General features: G+C 54.2%; 1 protein-coding gene across 1 annotated transcript; it reads right to left on the bottom strand.

The window, feature by feature from the left end:
* Positions 1–12,597: 12,597 nt before the first annotated feature.
* Positions 12,598–16,535, bottom strand: LOC134402014 (forkhead box protein H1-like). Its single transcript, XM_063131380.1, has 3 exons — positions 16,317–16,535; positions 15,211–15,315; positions 12,598–13,338 (listed from the first exon to the last, which is right to left on the bottom strand). Exons 1-3 carry the CDS (start codon positions 16,533–16,535, stop codon positions 12,598–12,600), a joined length of 1,065 nt encoding a protein of 354 aa, XP_062987450.1.
* Between the last annotated feature and the right edge of the window lie 787 nt (positions 16,536–17,322).

The following is a 17,322-nucleotide window of genomic DNA, read 5'->3' on the forward strand; positions in this document are numbered from 1 at the left end:
TCCTTCCCTTCCTTCTTCAGGGGCCCCAGAACGAACATGGAACCCAGACAGGTGCTTATCCTGCAGGCCAAAACGCAGGCGCCCCACCCGCAGCCCCCCGCGGCCCCGGAGGAAGCTGCCCTGGCCCTTCGCCCCACCGGCCCTAAGCGCAAGAAGCGCTATCGGCGGCACCCCAAGCCGCCCTACTCTTATCTGGGCATGATCGCCCTGGTGATCCAGGGCTCCCCCGAGCGAAAGCTCAAACTCTCCCAGGTAAGGCGCTCCGCCGGGTGCGCTGGCTGTGCTGCGGGGGGGCCCCCATCAGCATGACAAAAGGGCCTCCTTGGCTGAGCCCTTACTTAAGTGGCCCTCGCAACCCCACCCCCACCCCTTTCTCAGCCGGCTGAAGTCCTTCCCTTCCTTCTTCAGGGGCCCCAGAACGAACATGGAACCCAGACAGGTGCTTATCCTGCAGGCCAAAACGCAGGCGCCCCACCCGCAGCCCCCCGCGGCCCCGGAGGAAGCTGCCCTGGCCCTTCGCCCCACCGGCCCTAAGCGCAAGAAGCGCTATCGGCGGCACCCCAAGCCGCCCTACTCTTATCTGGGCATGATCGCCCTGGTGATCCAGGGCTCCCCCGAGCGAAAGCTCAAACTCTCCCAGGTAAGGCGCTCCGCCGGGTGCGCTGGCTGTGCTGCGGGGGGCCCCCATCAGCATGACAAAAGGGCCTCCTTGGCTGAGCCCCTACTTAAGTGGCCCTCGCAACCCCACCCCCACCCCTTTCTCAGCCGGCTGAAGTCCTTCCCTTCCTTCTTCAGGGGCCCCAGAACGAACATGGAACCCAGACAGGTGCTTATCCTGCAGGCCAAAACGCAGGCGCCCCACCCGCAGCCCCCCGCGGCCCCGGAGGAAGCTGCCCTGGCCCTTCGCCCCACCGGCCCTAAGCGCAAGAAGCGCTATCGGCGGCACCCCAAGCCGCCCTACTCTTATCTGGGCATGATCGCCCTGGTGATCCAGGGCTCCCCCGAGCGAAAGCTCAAACTCTCCCAGGTAAGGCGCTGCGCTGGGGCTGCTCGCCTGGCCGTGCGCTGGCTGTGCTGCGGGGCCTCACCGGCGTGGCCCCGCTGACTGCCACTGGAGAGGACAGCAAGAGAAGAGCTGGCTGCGGGGCGCGGAGGGGTTTGTGGGTTTTTTTTGGCTTTCTGGCTTGGTCCCCTGATGGGATGCGGGGGAGTCAGGGGTGCCCACTTCCCCATTTGCAACCCCGGCTCAGGCGGCCTCTTGGAGAGGCTTTGCGCGCCACCCAAACCCGCCTGGAGTGTTGTGTTTGGGGAGGGCTATTTTGCTTGAAAGTGGCGGTCGGGGGACGGGACGTGCCTTCAAGGTGTGTGTCGGGGTGGGGGAGGGGTGGGGGGAGCTGCTCCCTCCCGAGTCCGCCCTGCTTCCGGCTCAGCTGCCCTCCCCTCCCCGGGGTCAGTAGACGCGGATCTGGCCATCAGGACTGACCCCGACCTTTTCCTTCGCGCCCTGGGCCCCTGGAGCCAGCCTTCCCCCGGCCCCTTTCCTTGCAGCAGCGTCTGTTTGTGCAAGAGCCCCCCCCCGCGACAGACTCTGCCAAGGAATGGGGCCTGGGGGGGGCGCTGCCACTGGAGCCTCCCCGGATCAAGGACTGCGAACTCCAGGCAGCCCTTGACCACCCGGCGGCGGTTGCTTTTGGGTCGACGGCCTCCAATAAGAGCCCATTTTCTCACCCAGATTATCCGGGAGATAGGGGAGAGATTCCCGTTCTTCAAGGGCTACCAGAGCTGGAAGGATTCCAGCCACCTCCCCCCCCCCCCCCGTGACAGATTCTGCCAATGGGGCGCTGCCACTGGAGTCTCTCCATTGGCCACAGCTTCTGCCCCAGGAGCGCGGCGGCCGGAGTAGCGCTGGCCATGGAGCACGTAGGACGAGAGGTCAGGGATAAAGGCGGCTCCCTCCCGGTGTGAGACGGAGGTGTCCTGGAGCTTGAGCACTTCCGGGGGGATACGGCGGACATCCACGGTCCAGTAGTTGCCCTTCGCCTTGGGCTTCATCGGATCCTTCGTCGGATCCTCAAAAACTATTTGGAAGCTCCGTCTTTGACGGGGAATGACAGCAGACCTTCAGAGAACCAGAGAAAGCAACATCAAAAGTTATTTTAAACCAAGGAAACAGGATCCCAAAAATAGCAGAGGAGCTTCGAACAAAGCAGACAAGATGTCAATGTCAATGCCAATACACAATGGTTACTTCTAAAATAATGGGCATTCCCTAGTTAACTTATCTTTTCGCTATTTGGGAGTCCAAATTAGGAAAAACATCAACAAACCTTTAGTAATAATTATGGTAAAATCTGGAAATCCGTACAAGTGGGCCGAAAAAGATGGAATCATTTAAATCTTTCATTATTAAGTAGAATATCAACAGTTAAAATGATGAGAGTTCCTAAATTTACTTATCTATTTTATGTTCTACCAAGAGAAGTCCCAATACATCTTAAGATCTGGCAAACCAAAATTGAATATTTTTTTTTTAAAAGTGAGACGCCTCGCACTCCAAAACTGTTAAGGTACTGGCCATTAACTGAGGGAGGATGGGCAGTCCCTAATCTTAAACTTTATTATGAAGCGTGTCAACTTAAGACACCTCTTATCTTTTATGAATGACTCACAAGAAAAGCAAACACCCAGATCCACGGATATACCCTTTATTAAAAAGGATATCAGAAACGCCTTGAAAAACCAAAATACACTTCTTAAAGACTATTTTGGTTTTTCCAAGGCGTTTCTGATGACCTTTTTAAAGAACTTCTTAAAGAGCCATTGAAGATAAGGAAATACAGGAAGGAGGGCCTTATGCCTGGAATTTCACCAATGATACCTCTTCATGGCCATCCCCAACTTCAAAGGATAGATAGACCCATCAATAAAAAAAACATTAAAAGAGACAAAATGATTTAGAATAGGAGATTATTACAAAAACGCACAACCTCTTCCATGAGATTTGTGGAGAGACAAAACCAAGGAATACAGACATAACCTGGCTTCTCTGGTATCAGATTAGCACATTTATACGGAAACCAATAATATTACAGCAGGGAACCAGAAATCTAACAGAGTTTGAAACCATATTGATAAACATGGATGAAAAAGAAAAGGGACGGATATCGAAACTGTATTCACTACTGATCTCAAAAGATATGGGGTCACATCAAAATCTACGTATGATGTGGGAAACAGATTGGAATTTACTAATAGAAGAAGCACAATGTTCTGCTATGTGGGGTAAATTCCCATATAAGGCCTCCTCAGCATGCTGTAAAGAGTTATCTATAAAGTTAATAAAAAAAATGGTGTCGAACTTCAGAACGGCTAGCCCACATGGATAAGAGCTCATCACCACTCTGTTGGCAAAAGTGTGGATTGGCCGGTTCATTTCAACAGAGATTCTGGGAGGATCTCTTCTCGATCCTCCCAGAGTGCAGGACATGGAATAACGGGCTCAAGTTAAAGGAAGCCAGATTTCAGCTGGACATCAGGAAAAACTTCATAGAATCATAGAATAGCAGAGTTGGAAGGGGTCTACAAGGCCATCAAGTCCAACCCCCTGCTCAATGCAGGAATCCACCCTAAAGCATCCCTGACAGATGGTTGTCTAGCTGCCTCTTGAATTCCTCTAGTGTGGGAGAGCCCACAACCTCCCTATTAGCAGTACGACAAAGGAATCAGTTACCTAGTGACCTAGGGAGGTTGTGTGCTCTCCCACACTCGAGTCCTTCTGTCAGCGATGTTTTAGGGTGGATTCCTGCATTGAGCAGGGGGTTGGACTCGATGGCCTCGTAGGCCCCTTCCAACTCTGCTATTCTATGATTCTATGTGGTGGGAATGTGCAGGAGTTGCTAACTTCTGGAAAGAGGTCTTTCATGAAATTTCTACTATAGTTGGAACGGAAGTTAATGAGATCCCGGAATTAGCCCTCTTGCACATATTTAAAGATACCAATGAACTTTTACTAGAAAAGACTTTAATAGGATTCTTGCCAATGCCACTAGATGTAACCTTGCTTTTTAAACGTAGGTATTGGGCTCGTATATTTCAGCCAGGATCCCAGGTTTGGGACACAGCTTCCTGTATCCCAAACCTGTATTGCTTTTGTTATTAAAAGGAAATGCACGTGAAAACACCAGCGAAATTGGGGCCAGCATTGGCTACAGAACCGAATAAAGAGGCGCCTTGCAGACAGAATACCACCTTGGCAGGTGGCACAGGGAGCTGTATCCCAAACCTGGCCCAATAAAATAGCCCAATACCTACTTTTAAAAAGCAAGGTTACATCTAGTGGCGTATTGGCAATGTGTAAATAACTACGTAGTGTTTCTGAGTGTGTATATAGTATAAGTGACCACTGAGGAAGACCCTCCTTCAGGGTTGAAATGAGTTTGGTCTGGTTTTTTTTTTTTTTTAAATCCCCCTTGACTTTGAGTCTTTGAATGGGATCCTAGTGATTATTAATGTGTTCTTAATGTGCTTTTAAATGTCAGACTACACAGTTCTACAGTGGCAATATACTTTTTTCCTGCACTAGTGAAACTTATTAATGTATGAAAAGGCTTTTATAATACTTATCCACCTTTGTAGTGTGTGTGAACACGGTTTGGTAGATTTACCCATGAAGTTGTATTAAAATTGTTTGTAACATTGTTTCAATTTTGAAAAACAATAAAAAAGAGTTTGTAAAAAAAAGGCAAGAAAAAAAAAGGCAGCGAGGTCCAACCCAGAGCTTTATCACACCCGCGTTATACTGTGCAATCCCTGCGAATTGCATGCAAAGGACTCCGAAGTTTTCCACCTTAGAATCTGCTTTGCGGGTGAAGGACTCCCAGGCATCCTGCCTTCATTGTGCAATGAAGCCAAAAGATTCGCCGTATTTACCCCCTACTTATTGAGCGTACCCTCCGGGAAGCCGCTGGGACGCAGGAGCAGGATTTTTAAAGAAATGCTTACATCTGCGTAAGCTTTAACGATAAAGACACCAAACTTGGCACAGGAATAGATATTAGGGAGAGCTTTAAGCACACCAAATTTGAATTGGATTGGGCCATCCGTTGATTTTTTAAAGGGATTTTTTTTTTTACATTTCCCCCCTTCAACTCCCTTCCTGGTATGCAAAGGATCGCTGTCGCCTGGTAGGAAAAACAACCACAGTCGCGAAAGCTCAGCGCTACGGGCAGAATCCCAGGGAAGCAGCTACCTGCGAGGAAGCACGCCTGGAGGCCCAGGACCGAGCCCTGCGCCCGTCCCACCCCCACAGCCCCCACCCCCTCCATCATTTCCCCGCTCCTTACCATGGCGAAGCAGGGGCTATTCGATAAATTGTGGCGGATGGAGTCCTTCTAGCCCTGGTAGCTCATCTTAAAAGACGGGAATTTTTGCCGGATCTCCGGGATAATCTGGTTGAGAAAATGGGCTCTTATTGGAGGCTGTCGACCGAAAAGCAACCGCCGCCGGGTGGTCCCAGGCAGTCCTTGATCAGGGGAGACTCCAGTGGCAGCGCCCCCCCAGGCCCCGTTCCTTGGCAGAGTCTGTCGCGGGGGGGGGCTCTTGCACAAACAGACGCTGCTGCAAGGAATGGGGCAAGGAATGGGGCTGGGGAAGGGCTGGCTCCAGGGGCCTGCGCCTCTGCCGAAAGACGCGCTGCCGGCAACAGGGCGGCCGGGCCTGGGGAAGGGCTATTCCGCCCGTCCCCGTCCCCCAACCCCACTTTCAAGCAAAACAGCCCTCCCCAAACACAACACTCGGGGCGGGTTGGGTGGCGCACAAAGCCTCTCCAAGAGGCCGCCTGAGCCGGGGTTGCAAAAGGGGAAGTGGGCGCCCCCTCAGCCCCCCCCCCCCCGCATCCCATCAGGGGACCGAGCCAGAAAGCCAACCCCCCCCCTCCGCAGCCGGCTCTTCTCTTGCCGTCCTCTCCAGCTGCAGGCAGCGGGGCCACGCCGGTGAGGCCCCGCAGCGCAGCCAGCGCACGGCCAGGCGAGCAGCCCCGGCGGAGCGCCTTACCTGGCAGAGTTTGAGCTTCTTCTCTGGGGAGCCCTGGATCACGAGGGCGATCATGCCCAGATACGAGTAGGGCGGCTTGTGGTGCCGCCGATACCGCTTCTTGCGCTTAGGGCCGGCGGGGCGAGGGGCCAGGGTGGCTTCCTCCGGAGCAGCGGGGAACTGCGGGGTCCGCGCCTCTCCGGGCTCCATGCTCGCATTGGGCGCCTGAAGAACACAGGAAAGGACTCCTTCAGCCGGCGGAGAAATGGGTGTGGGTGTGTGCGGGGGGGGGGGGGCCTTAAGTAATCGCCGGACAGAGGTGGCTGGTTTGGCCGGGGCCGATCCACAAACCCCCGCCGCGGGGGAAACATTCCGGGACAAAAGCCCCTGCGAAGCGGCCCCCGGGGGGGGGGGGCTGTGGATTCCACGACCCGGCTGAATTCGTCGCCTGGCTGGACCTGCCGCGCTCCTGGGCAGGAAAAGCGCTTGCTTACTCCGGAGTAAGCGGGGAGGTGCTTACTCCGGAGTAAGAGGGCGCAGCTTCCGCGCTTCGGACACTGAGGCTGGAAGCCAAAGCGGGCAAATTGGCCTGGCCTCTCTTGGGTACATCTGTATCCACAGGATTTCCAGCCAGAAAAGTGTAAGTGCCTTCAGCCGTGCTCATAGAATCAAAGAATAGCGGAGTTGGAAGGGGCCTCCAATGCCATCGAGTCCAACCCCCTGCTCAAGGCAGGAATATACACCCTAAAGCATCCCTGACAGATGGCTGGCCAGCTTGCGCTTCGTCTGGGCTAAAGGCTGAATACAATGGAGTTGAACCATTCCTGCCGGCCGGCCCTTCACTTGTTTTCTGCCTGCCCGGTGGTTGCTTTAATGTTATGCAGAGACAAGGCAGAGAGAAGTTGATCTGAACATTACACATAGAAATACACATATAGCGGAAGCTCTCTGGGCAGTTCACAAAAATTAAAACCATTCAAAGTATAAAACAAACAGTATAAAAACATGACATAAAGTACAATATAAAAGTACAACCAGGATAAAATCAGCAGCGGTGCAGAAATACAAATTTAAAATATAAATTTAAAACAGCAAAGTTAAAACAAAATTTATAGACCAGTAAAATGCTGAGAGAATAAAAAAAGTCTTCACCTGGCATCTGAAAGAATATAGCGTAGGTGCCAGGTGAACCTCCTTAGGAGCTCATTCCTCAGCTGGGGTGCCACAGCAGAGAAGGCCCTGCTCCTGGTAGCCACCTGCCTCACTTTCTTTGGCAAGAGCTCGCAGAGAAGGACCCTTGAGGATGATCAATAATCCTTTCCCTTTGTTGTGGTAATAACGCCTGCGAATTACACAAAAGGCGAAGAGCTCTGCTAATGTCTGTTGATAGTCAGGAAAAGGTCAAACAAGGGCTTTCCCCCAATTATCACTCACTAATGGACCAATATAGCATTCATTCCCTTGTGAGGGAAAGAGGAAATAGTTTCATTGGTTTAAGTCAGGCAAGGAAGATTCAATTATTATTCATTGCAAGATCTAATGACTAAATTTTAGAGATCATTCTCTGAGCCTGGGATAATTTAAATTTCATCACAGGTGGACATAACAGAGAGGAAAGAGGCCATATAGGAAGTGTGTGTCTCTTTATTTTCAGGAGAAGGGTTTACTTGGTTGGGGGAGTTTTCAAGAACAAAATGTATATGCTGAGTCATCATCTTCATCACATGGGCACCATTTAGAGGTGCTAGCCAGCTGCTTCCTAGCAAGGGTCTGTGGAGAAACTTTTTGTTGTTGAATCAATCTCCATTTTTACTCTGGAAATAATCCACATGGTTCCTAAGGCAATTTCCCATTGATTGGGTTTACGCCACAGACTCGTCATCACAACCAGGATGATCAGGGGTCTGGAAACAAAGCCCTATAAGATAAGATGGAGGGCAGACATGATAGCACTCCTCAAATACTTGAAAGGTTGTCACACAAAGGAAGCTGGGCAAAGGAAGCAAGACCATCATGATGGTACAGGTGAGGGTGCCGGGGCATCGCCGGGGCAAAGTGGGGCAAGAAACGGCTCTGGCGGTGCCGCCTTTGAAATACAGGCTGAGCTCCTGGGACGCCTGACGTGGCCATAAATGAGAGTGCCTCTGAGCATGGGCAGATAGCTGCCAGGCCCTGGGTATTGGGGGCGGGGGGCAGGGTTCCTGGCAGGCCTTGTGTTTTAGGAACCAGCCCCTCCACTGTGTAGGAGTTCCCCAGCTGCCTCAGCTCTTGCTGGCAGGGGACAGCAAGGCCTGCGGGGTGGCAAACTTGTTCCTCCGGGATTTGGGTCCGGCCTGGCTGGGGGTTAGGCTGGCAGCAGCGAGAGCGGCCGACCAGGGAGCCAGCGCTCATTCCCGCCCCTCTCCCCTCTGCCCTCAGATTTCCCCGCTGGAGGAGAACATGGGGGAATCGGTTTGCTCGCTCAAGTTCGCCCAGCGCGTCTGCAAGGTGGAGCTGGGCCCGGCCGCTCGCCGCATCGACTCCTCCGCGCAGCACAAGGCCTGAGCCGCCGGAGTCCGTGGATGGGAGGACTTTGGAGCCAAGGCAACGGTTTGGGGACGCGGAGAACGCCCAGCCCCTTTCATGGATGAGGCCTCTCCAAACAGGCTGGTCCTGAACCCAGAAAGGCATCACCCCGGGTCCTTAGCTGAGCACCACTTTCCTCAAGGCTCCAGGGACGTGATGGGATCCCCCCTCCCGCCCCCAGAGGACAACCCCTTGTTCCTCTAGGACAGCCTTCCTCAACCTGGGGCGCTCCAGGTGTGTTGGAGTTGGCTGGGGCATTCTGGGAGATGCAGTCCAACACATCTGGAGCGCCCCAGGTTGAGGAAGGCTGCTCTAGGACCATGGAAGAGATAGCGCCCCCCCATCCCCTGCCTTGCAAGTCCGTTGTACGATGAGGTCCAGCCCCTTTCCCCCCTCCCCCCCCCCCCGGTCTTTGCTCCTTCTCGTATTATCCATATTTCTGCTGTCACCATCTCATGGATCGTAGCCCAAGGTTCTGTGCCGTTGTGGCTTTAGGGACAGTGTGGACGGTTGCTCTTTTGCACATGGGAGGGGCCGTCCAGGCTCCCCTCCCTTTTGAACAGTGTTGGGGGGCTGCTGCCGTGAAACGGGGGAGGGTGGGTGTGGCAAGGAAGGGCCTCCCAAAGTCTGCCAGTTCCCGTGTTGCCCTGCAAAGTGACGTGTCCCTGAGCTCTGGGGTTCCACTTCCTGCTGCCCGGATCCCGACACGCATGTCTGAACACACGGGACCTTCCTTCCCCTGCCTGCCCCCCCTCCCCAGACTTGTGGAGCCCCTTCCCCTTTTCCCCAGCCTGGTTTCTCTCCGGTGTGCTTTGAAAGGCGCACACGACCCCCCCTTTCAGCCCCCCCTCCATCCCCCTTTTTCCATCCGGCTGGCTGAGAAGTGCTTTCCCCCTGCATGTTTGAGGTGGGGGGCCAGGGCCCCAATCCGTCACAATGGGGCTCATCCCAGGGGGTCGCTTGATATTATATGGACGGCAGCTTGCTGCTCAAGCCATCTTTACGCTCACAATCCCGGGGGCTGAAGGTTGTTGGGGTTTTGTTTTGTTTTAAAAAAGAGCCGGTTTCTGGTTGGCTTCTCTCCTCCCCACCCACCCACCTGCCCCAGCTCTTGGGGGGTCAATGCTAAGCTACACCGGTGAGAAGCGGTCGCATCTCCTTGTAAAGGGGGCAGGACAGAAGTGATGGCAGATCCCCAAATGCTCCCGGGGGCCCCTCTATGTTCCCTCAGCACCCCTGGGCTCTATTCTTCTCCTGCCTGCCCTGGTACCTGCCTGGAGTGTCGTCATCCCCTCCTCCTCCTCTTCCTCCTCCTCCCCCTCCTCTTCCTCCCCCCTCCTCCTCCCCTCCTCTTCTTCCTCCCCCTCCTCCTCCTCCTCTTCCTCCCCTCCTCCTCCTCCTCCTCTTCTTCCTTCCCCCTCCCCCTCCTCCTCCTCCTCTTCCTCCCCCTCCTCCTCCTCCTCCTCTTCCTCCCCTCCTCCTCCTCTTCCCCCCTCCTCCTTCTCCTCTTCCTCTCCTGTCCCTCCTGACATTCTGGCTGAAAAGGCATTCCTCCATCTCTTGCTAGACTTCCCTTTCGCCAGGTTTGCCCTGCCCCGCCCCTCCCTTTAAGACCACCAGGGTGGGGAGACTCCATTGAAGAGGCCTGTGTTCCCCAGCCACCCTGAACACCCTTCCTCCAACCCGCCCCCCAAAAGAACGGCTCTTGCCCTCTTTCTCCCCCTCCTTTGGGAAACAACTCCATGGCTTCTTCATGACTGCGGGGTTTGCTGCCTGCCTCTCTGGGCGACAGACGACCCAGCTGCCCTCAAACCCTGGAAGGAAGTGGGTGTCTCCCCCCCCCCCCAAACACCCTGGGCCTCCTTGCTTCAGCAGAGGCCTTTGCAGAGGGAGAAGGGGAGAGGCGTTTCTGGGCTCTTCTCTTGCCTCCGTCCTTCCCGGCCCAATTCTTATGAAGCAGAACTCCACCCCACCCCCCACCCTGCTGCCCAACTGACTGGCTGCCTGCCAGGGCAATAAACTGGAATGCCATCCCTTGCGCTTGTGGTCCAGCTGCTGCTTGACTCGTGTGTGCGTGAACCTGTCTCTCGAAAACCTGCAGGGATGAATTTTACTGACCCTTTGAACTGAGCGGGGCGGGGGGGGAGTGGGTTATGCAGAGAAATCGGTGGCGACCCTCCGATTCCTAAGGATTGCAGCCAACACTTCCAAGAAAAGGGGCCCAGTTTTGGGAGAAGTGTTGGGTTTGCCATAACTTTTTTTTCTGGGATTCTGTTTATGTTCAGAAACAAATGTGCAGAGCTAGTTTATTCACTTCAGGCTTCTGTGCAGTCTTGTTTAGTTCAGTTCTATTTTATAAAAGTGAGAAACTATATACACATCTACACAGTTCTTATCTACATTACATACAGCTGTGATTAGGCTAACCCAGCCTCAAGGATCTTTGGTATATTCATATCATTAACACCATGATATCTTAGAATCCTGGCAAGGTTCCCAGTACAACTTCTATCTCAGATAGTCTTTCTCTGTTTAACTCTGAGATAGCCAAACATACACAATTTTAATGACTAAGCAAGTATTACTTTTCATATACTTAACAAGAAGGTGGTGCCTGCTGTTCCCCAGCAAGAAGCCGACTTCTGCACCTGCTCTTTGCACCAACGCTTGTTGCAACTGGATGAAGCTCAGCCCCTTCCTTTCCCAGTCACCCACCCACCCCATACCACAATTGGGATTTGGCCTTCAAGGAGCCTCCCCACCTTGCCACTTCTTCTCCAGCCCAGGGGCGTCCTGGCTACGTTTTCTGCTTTTCTAGAAAAGCTGCCCTGGCTGGGATGCACAGAACTGGGCTCCCAGCATGCATCGCTTCCTTAGAGGCAGGTAGGCAGACCAGCCTCTTTTACCCTTCCCCCTTGCCAAAGCTTAGTCTGGTCCACAGGCGGATGGGAGGGAGGTCATCATGGAATCAGAAAAGCAGAGTTGGAAGGGGCCTCCAAGGCCATCAAGTCCAACCCCCTGCTCAAGTCAGGGATCCACCCTAAAGCATCCCTGGCAGGTGGTTGTCCAGCTGCCTCACTGCCTGGGCCCCATATTTATTTATTTCCATCACCACAGTTAAAGCTGCAGGAGCTATACTAGAGTGACCAGATTTAAAAGAGGGCAGGGCACCTGCAGCTTTAACTGGTGTGATGAAGAGGGAATTTCACCGGGTGCTGCATGCATACAAATGGCACCTGCTGAAATTCCCTTTTCTATGCAACTGCTAAAGACACAGGAGCCCTGTCCTCCTTTCCATAGAGTCACCCTAAGGGAATCCTACAACAAAACAGGGTTTTATGTTAACAGGATGTACCCCAAGCAGGGATCTCTTCTCTGAGAGCTCAGGACGTACCCATGTGACCCCCCACCCAGGTTGCATTGGATGAGTAGGCTGGATTGAGAGATGCACTGCTGTGCCCGAGAGCAACCTTTAAAGATTTTTTTGGGTCAAAAGGAACCCAGATCTCCTTGGCTAAAAACACATCAGGCAAAGACCGTTGTTTATTTATTTCATTTATTGCATTGCTTTCCCATGAAAAAGTGCACCCAAGAATAAAATACAGGTTAAATATAAGTAAGACACATACACAAAGGAGGAGGGGGGCCCAAGAGTTGTGACTCCCCCCTCCCCCCACAAAAACCAGCACTTGGCAAGGAGAGAGTGCAAAACTGTTAGTGCTGTGAAGAGGCGGGGGGAGGGGGAGGGGGGCTGCCCCACCTGGCCCATGGAGTTAAGCAGCTGCAGTGCCAGGCGGGGGTGGGGTGGGGTGGGTGGGGGGCTGTTAAAGACTTTCCAAAATTCACCTCCCCCTCCCCCCCATTAGCTTCCATTTCCTTTAAAGCGCTGCTTTCAGCATTGCTGGTGGAAGCACTTTGGATGGGGAAGACGGGATTCTTCACAAGAGTTGCCATCATGGAAATTCACTCCCTGGTACTCCGGAGGTCCCTTCAGGGGGGAAATTAAGAGTGTGGGGAAGAGTGGTAGGGAAAGAGGGAGGGGGGGTTCTGGACAAGGGGTCCAGTGGGGTCTGCACTGGGGTGCTGCCCCATTTGCGTGGGCAGGGGTGGGGGCCCTGCTGCCAGGCTCCAGTAAGTGCCATTGGAAGAGGTGGCAGGGCCAGGGGGCACACTGGGCCGGGGGGCAAAGAGGGATGCCATGGGCAAGGTGGGCGGCCCCCAGCCCACGAAGACAGCCGCCCTGTACAGACCAGGCAGCTGGCCCTGGGGCCCTTGGGGTGGCCCTGGCTGTGGCCACACAGAGGCCTTGGGCTGGAGGGCAGAGTCCTCTTTGCAGCCGGCGTGCAGGAACAGAGGAGGGCTGGCAGGGCGGCTGGGGCCCGGCTGCTCTCTCCCGCCAGCAGGAGGAGAGGCGCTGCCCGCAGCACGCTCTGGTCCGGGGTCCGAGGCCGCCCTGGGCACATCCTGCAGCAGCGACTCAATGCTGAACGTGCTCTTCAGGCGGGGCGGTGGGGGCCCCTCTGGGCCCCCTCCTCCATTGGCCACAGCTTCTGCCCCAGGAGCGTGGCAGCCGGAGTAGCGCTGGCCGTAGAGCACATAGGGCGAGAGGTCAGGGACAAAGGCGGCTCCCTCCTGGCGCGAGACGGAGGTGTTCTGGAGCTTGAGCGCTTCCGGGGGGATGCGGCGGACGTCCACGGTCCAGTAGTTGCCCTTCGCCTTGGGATTCGTCGGATCCTTGAGCTCCTGCAGCAGAGGGAGAAGAAGGGGTGGGTGGGTGGGTGAGAAAGGAAGGCAGCGCAGGGCTTGGGTGCGGAGACAGCGGCAGCGCAAGGGGAGAGCGCCTCAGCCCGAAGGCAAAAAAAAATGCCCTGAAAAGCCGTAGAAGGGCTCAAAAACAATTTGGAAGCTCCGTCTTTGAGCAGACCATCTGAGAACCAGAGAAAGCAACACCAAAAGTTATTTTAAACCAAGGAAACAGGATCCCAAAAATAGCAGAGGAGCTTCGAACAAAGCAGACAAGATGGCTGCCGGAAATGTCAATGTCAATGCCAATACACAATGGTTACTTCTAAAATAATGGGCATTCCCCTAGTTAACGTATCTTTTCGCTATTTGGGAGTCCAAATTAGGAAAAACATCAACAAAACCTTTAGTAATAATTATGGTACAAGTGGGCCGAAAAAGATGGAATCATTTAAATCTTTCGTTATTAAGTAGAATATCAACAGTTAAAATGATGAGAGTTCCTAAATTTACTTATCTATTTTATGTTCTACCAAGAGAAGTCCCAATACATCTTAAGATCTGGCAAACCAAAATTGAAAAAAATATTTTTAAAAGTAAGACGCCTCGCACTCCAAAAGTGTTAAGGTACTGGCCATTAACTGAGGGAGGATGGGCAGTCCCTAATCTTAAACTTTATTATGAAGCGTGTCAACTTAAGACACCTCTTATCTTTTATGAATGACTCACAAGAAAAGCAAACACCCAGATCCACGGATATACCCTTTATTAAAAAGGAGATCAGAAACGCCTTGAAAAACCAAAATACACTTCTTAAAGCCTATTTTGGTTTTTCCAAGGCGTTTCTGATAAGTAACCTTAGAGATACTAGGTAGTTATTTAAAAATTGCCACTATGCCACTAGATGTAACCTTGCTTTCTAAAAGTTGGCACAGGAAGCTGTTCCCAAACCCGGCTCAATAAAATAGCCCAATACCTACTTTTAAAAAGCAAGGTTACATCTAGTGGCATATTGGCAATGTGTAAATAACTACCTGGTATCTCTAAGTGTGTATATAGTATATGTGACCACTGAGGAAGACCCTCCTTTAGGGTCGAAATGTGTTTGGTCTGGGTTTTTTTTAAAAAAAAATTCCTTGACTTTGAATGGGTTTCTAGTAATGTATTAAAAGGCTTTTATAATACTTATCCACCTTTGTAGTATATGTGAACACGGTTTGGTAGATTTACCCATGAAGTTGTATTAAAATCAATAAAAGAGTTTGTAAAAAAATGGAAAGAAAAAAAAAGGCAGCGGGGTCCAAGCCAGAGCTTTATCACACCCGCGTTATACTGTGCAATCCCTGCGTATTGCATGCAAAGGACTCCGAAGTTTTCCACCTTTGAATCAGCTTTGCGGGTGAAGGACTCCCAGGCATCCTGCCTTCATTGTGCAAAGAAGCCAAAAGATTCGCCGTATTTACCCCCTACTTATTGAGCGTACCCTCCGGGAAGCCGCTGGGACGCAGGAGCAGGATTTTAAAGAAATGCTTACATCTGCGTAAGCTTTAACGATAAAGACACCAAACTTGGCACAGGAATAGATATTAGGGAGAGCTTTAAGCACACCAAATTTGAATTGGATTGGGCCATCCGTTGATTTTTTAAAGGGATTTTTTTTACATTTCCCCCCTTAAACTCCCTTCCTGGTATGCAAAGGATCGCTGTCGCCCGGTAGCAAAAACAACCACAGTCGCGAAAGCTCAGCGCTACGGGGAGAATCCCAGGGAAGCAGCTACCTGCGAGGAAGCACTCCTGGAGGCCCAGGACCGAGCCCTGCGCCCGTCCCACCCCCACAGCCCCCACCCCCTCCATCATTTCCCCGCTCCTTACCATAGAGAAGCACGGGTTGTTGGATAAATTGTGGCGGATGGAGTCCTTCCAGCCCTGGTAGCTCATCTTAAAAGACGGGAATTTTTGCCGGATCTCCTGGATAATCTGGTTGAGAAAATGGGGTCTTATTGGAGGCTGTCGACCAAAAAGCAACCGCGGCCGGGTGGTCCCAGGCAGTCCTTGATCCGGGGAGACTCCAGTGGCAGCGCCCCCCACAGGCCCCGTTCCTTGGCAGAGTCTGTCGCGGGGGGGGGGGCTCTTGCACAAACAGACGCTGCTGCAAGGAAAGGGGCCGGGGGAGGGCTGGCTCCAGGGGCCCAGGGCGCCACGTCTACCGACCCCGGAGAGGGGAGGGGAGGGGAGGGCAGCTGAGCCGGAAGCAGGGCGGCCTGGTCCTGCTTCGGAAGGGAGCAGCTCCCCCCACCCCTCCCCCGCCCAGACACACACCTTGAAGGCGGAATGGAATTAGCTGGCCGGGGATGTGGAGCACCGAGGTCCGACGCAAGTAGAGCGCGAGGTTGGGCAAGGCTGCGCGCCGCTTGCGTGGGCAGAGAGGAAGACACGACTTCCCCCGCAGGAGCCCCCGCGTTGAGCGGGGAGCAGCTCGCCCCGGTGCCCAGCCCCGCGCTCCGGGCGTCCCGTGGGAGCCGCGCGGGCAGCAGGGCGCCCCCACTCGGCCGCTGCAACGAGCGCGCCTTCCGCCTTCCGCGGGGCTTTTCGCCAACCAAGCAGCCCGCGCAGGGCGAAGCCCTTGCGCCTCCGCGGAAAGACGTGCCGCCGGGAATAGGGCGGCCGGGCCTGGGGAAAGGCTATTCCGCACGTCCCCAAAATAGCCCTCCCCAAACACTACACTCCGGGCGGGGTGGGTGGCGCGCAAAGCCTCTCCAAGAGGCCGCCTGAGCCGAGGTTGCAAAAGGGGAAGTGGGCGCCCCCTGACCCCCCCCCGTATCCCATCAGGGGACCGAGCCAGAAGGCCAACCCCCCCCCCCTCTGCGCCCCGCAGCCGGCTCTTCTCTTGCCGTCCTCTCCAACGGCAGGCAGCGGGGCCACGCCGGTGAGGCCCCGCAGCGCACGGCCAGGCGAGCAGCCCCGGCGGAGCGCCTTACCTGGCTGAGTTTGAGCTTCCGCTCGGGGGAGCCCTGGATCACTAGGGCGATCATGCTCAGGTAGGAGTAGGGCGGCTTGGGGTGCCGCCGATAGCGCTTCTTGGGGCGAGGGGCCAGGGCGGGGCGAGGGGCCAGGGCGGCTTCCTCCGGGGCCGCGGGGGCCTGCGGGTGGGGCGCCTGCGTTTCGGCCAGGGGGATGCGCATCTGTCCCGGCTCCATGCTAGCTGTGGGGCCCCTGAAGAAGGCAGGGAACGTCTTCTTCATCCGGCTGAGAAAGGGGTGGGGGGTGGGGTTGCGAGGGCCATTTAAGTAGGGGCTCGGCCAAGGAGGCCCTTTTGTCATGCTGATGGGGGGCAGACCCCTTGGCCCCCTTGGTCCAACCATTAGCAGAGACGCGCTAATCACCGGGCAGAAACCCGGCGACTGCTTTGGCCGGGGCCGATCCACAAACCCCCGCCGCGGGGGAAACATTCCGGGAGAAAAGCCCCTGCGAAGCGGCCCCGCTGTGTGTCTGTGTGCGTGTGTGTGTGTGTGTGTGTGTGTGTGGATGGATTCCACGCCCCGGCTGATTTCGTCGCCTGGCTGGACCCGCCACGCTCCTGGGCAGGAAAAGCGCTTGCTTACTCCGGAGTAAGCGGGGAGGCGCTTACTCCGGAGTAAGAGGGCGCAGCTTCCGCGCTTTGGACACTGAGGCTGGAAGCCAAAGAGGGCATCGGGCTAGGGTTAGTCTGGGCTAAAGGCCGCACAGAAGGGAGTTGAACTATTCCTGCCTGCCGGCTATTCGCGGTGGCTGCTTTAATTTTATGCAGAGACAAGGCGGAGAGAAGTTGATCTGAACATTACACATACAAATACACATATAGCGGAAGCTCTCTGGGCGGTTCACACACACACAAAAAACCATTCAAATTATTATTATTATTATTATTATTATTATTATTATTATTATTATTATTATTTATATAGCACCATCAATGTACATGGTGCTGTACAGAGTAAAACAATA

The sequence above is a fragment of the Elgaria multicarinata genome, chromosome 7 (genome assembly GCF_023053635.1).
Source record: "Elgaria multicarinata webbii isolate HBS135686 ecotype San Diego chromosome 7, rElgMul1.1.pri, whole genome shotgun sequence".
Lineage (NCBI taxonomy): Eukaryota > Metazoa > Chordata > Lepidosauria > Squamata > Anguidae > Elgaria > Elgaria multicarinata.

Coding starts and splice junctions, on each gene's coding strand:
- LOC134402014 (XM_063131380.1), bottom strand. CDS start 16,535: ATGGAGCCGGGACAGATGCGCATCCCCCTGGCCGAAACGCAGGCGCCC. Junction 15,316..16,316: donor GGAAGCTCAAACTCAGCCAG/GTAAGGCGCTCC, acceptor TTTCTCAACCAG/ATTATCCAGGAGATCCGGCA. Junction 13,339..15,210: donor ACAACCCGTGCTTCTCTATG/GTAAGGAGCGGG, acceptor CCTCTGCTGCAG/GAGCTCAAGGATCCGACGAA.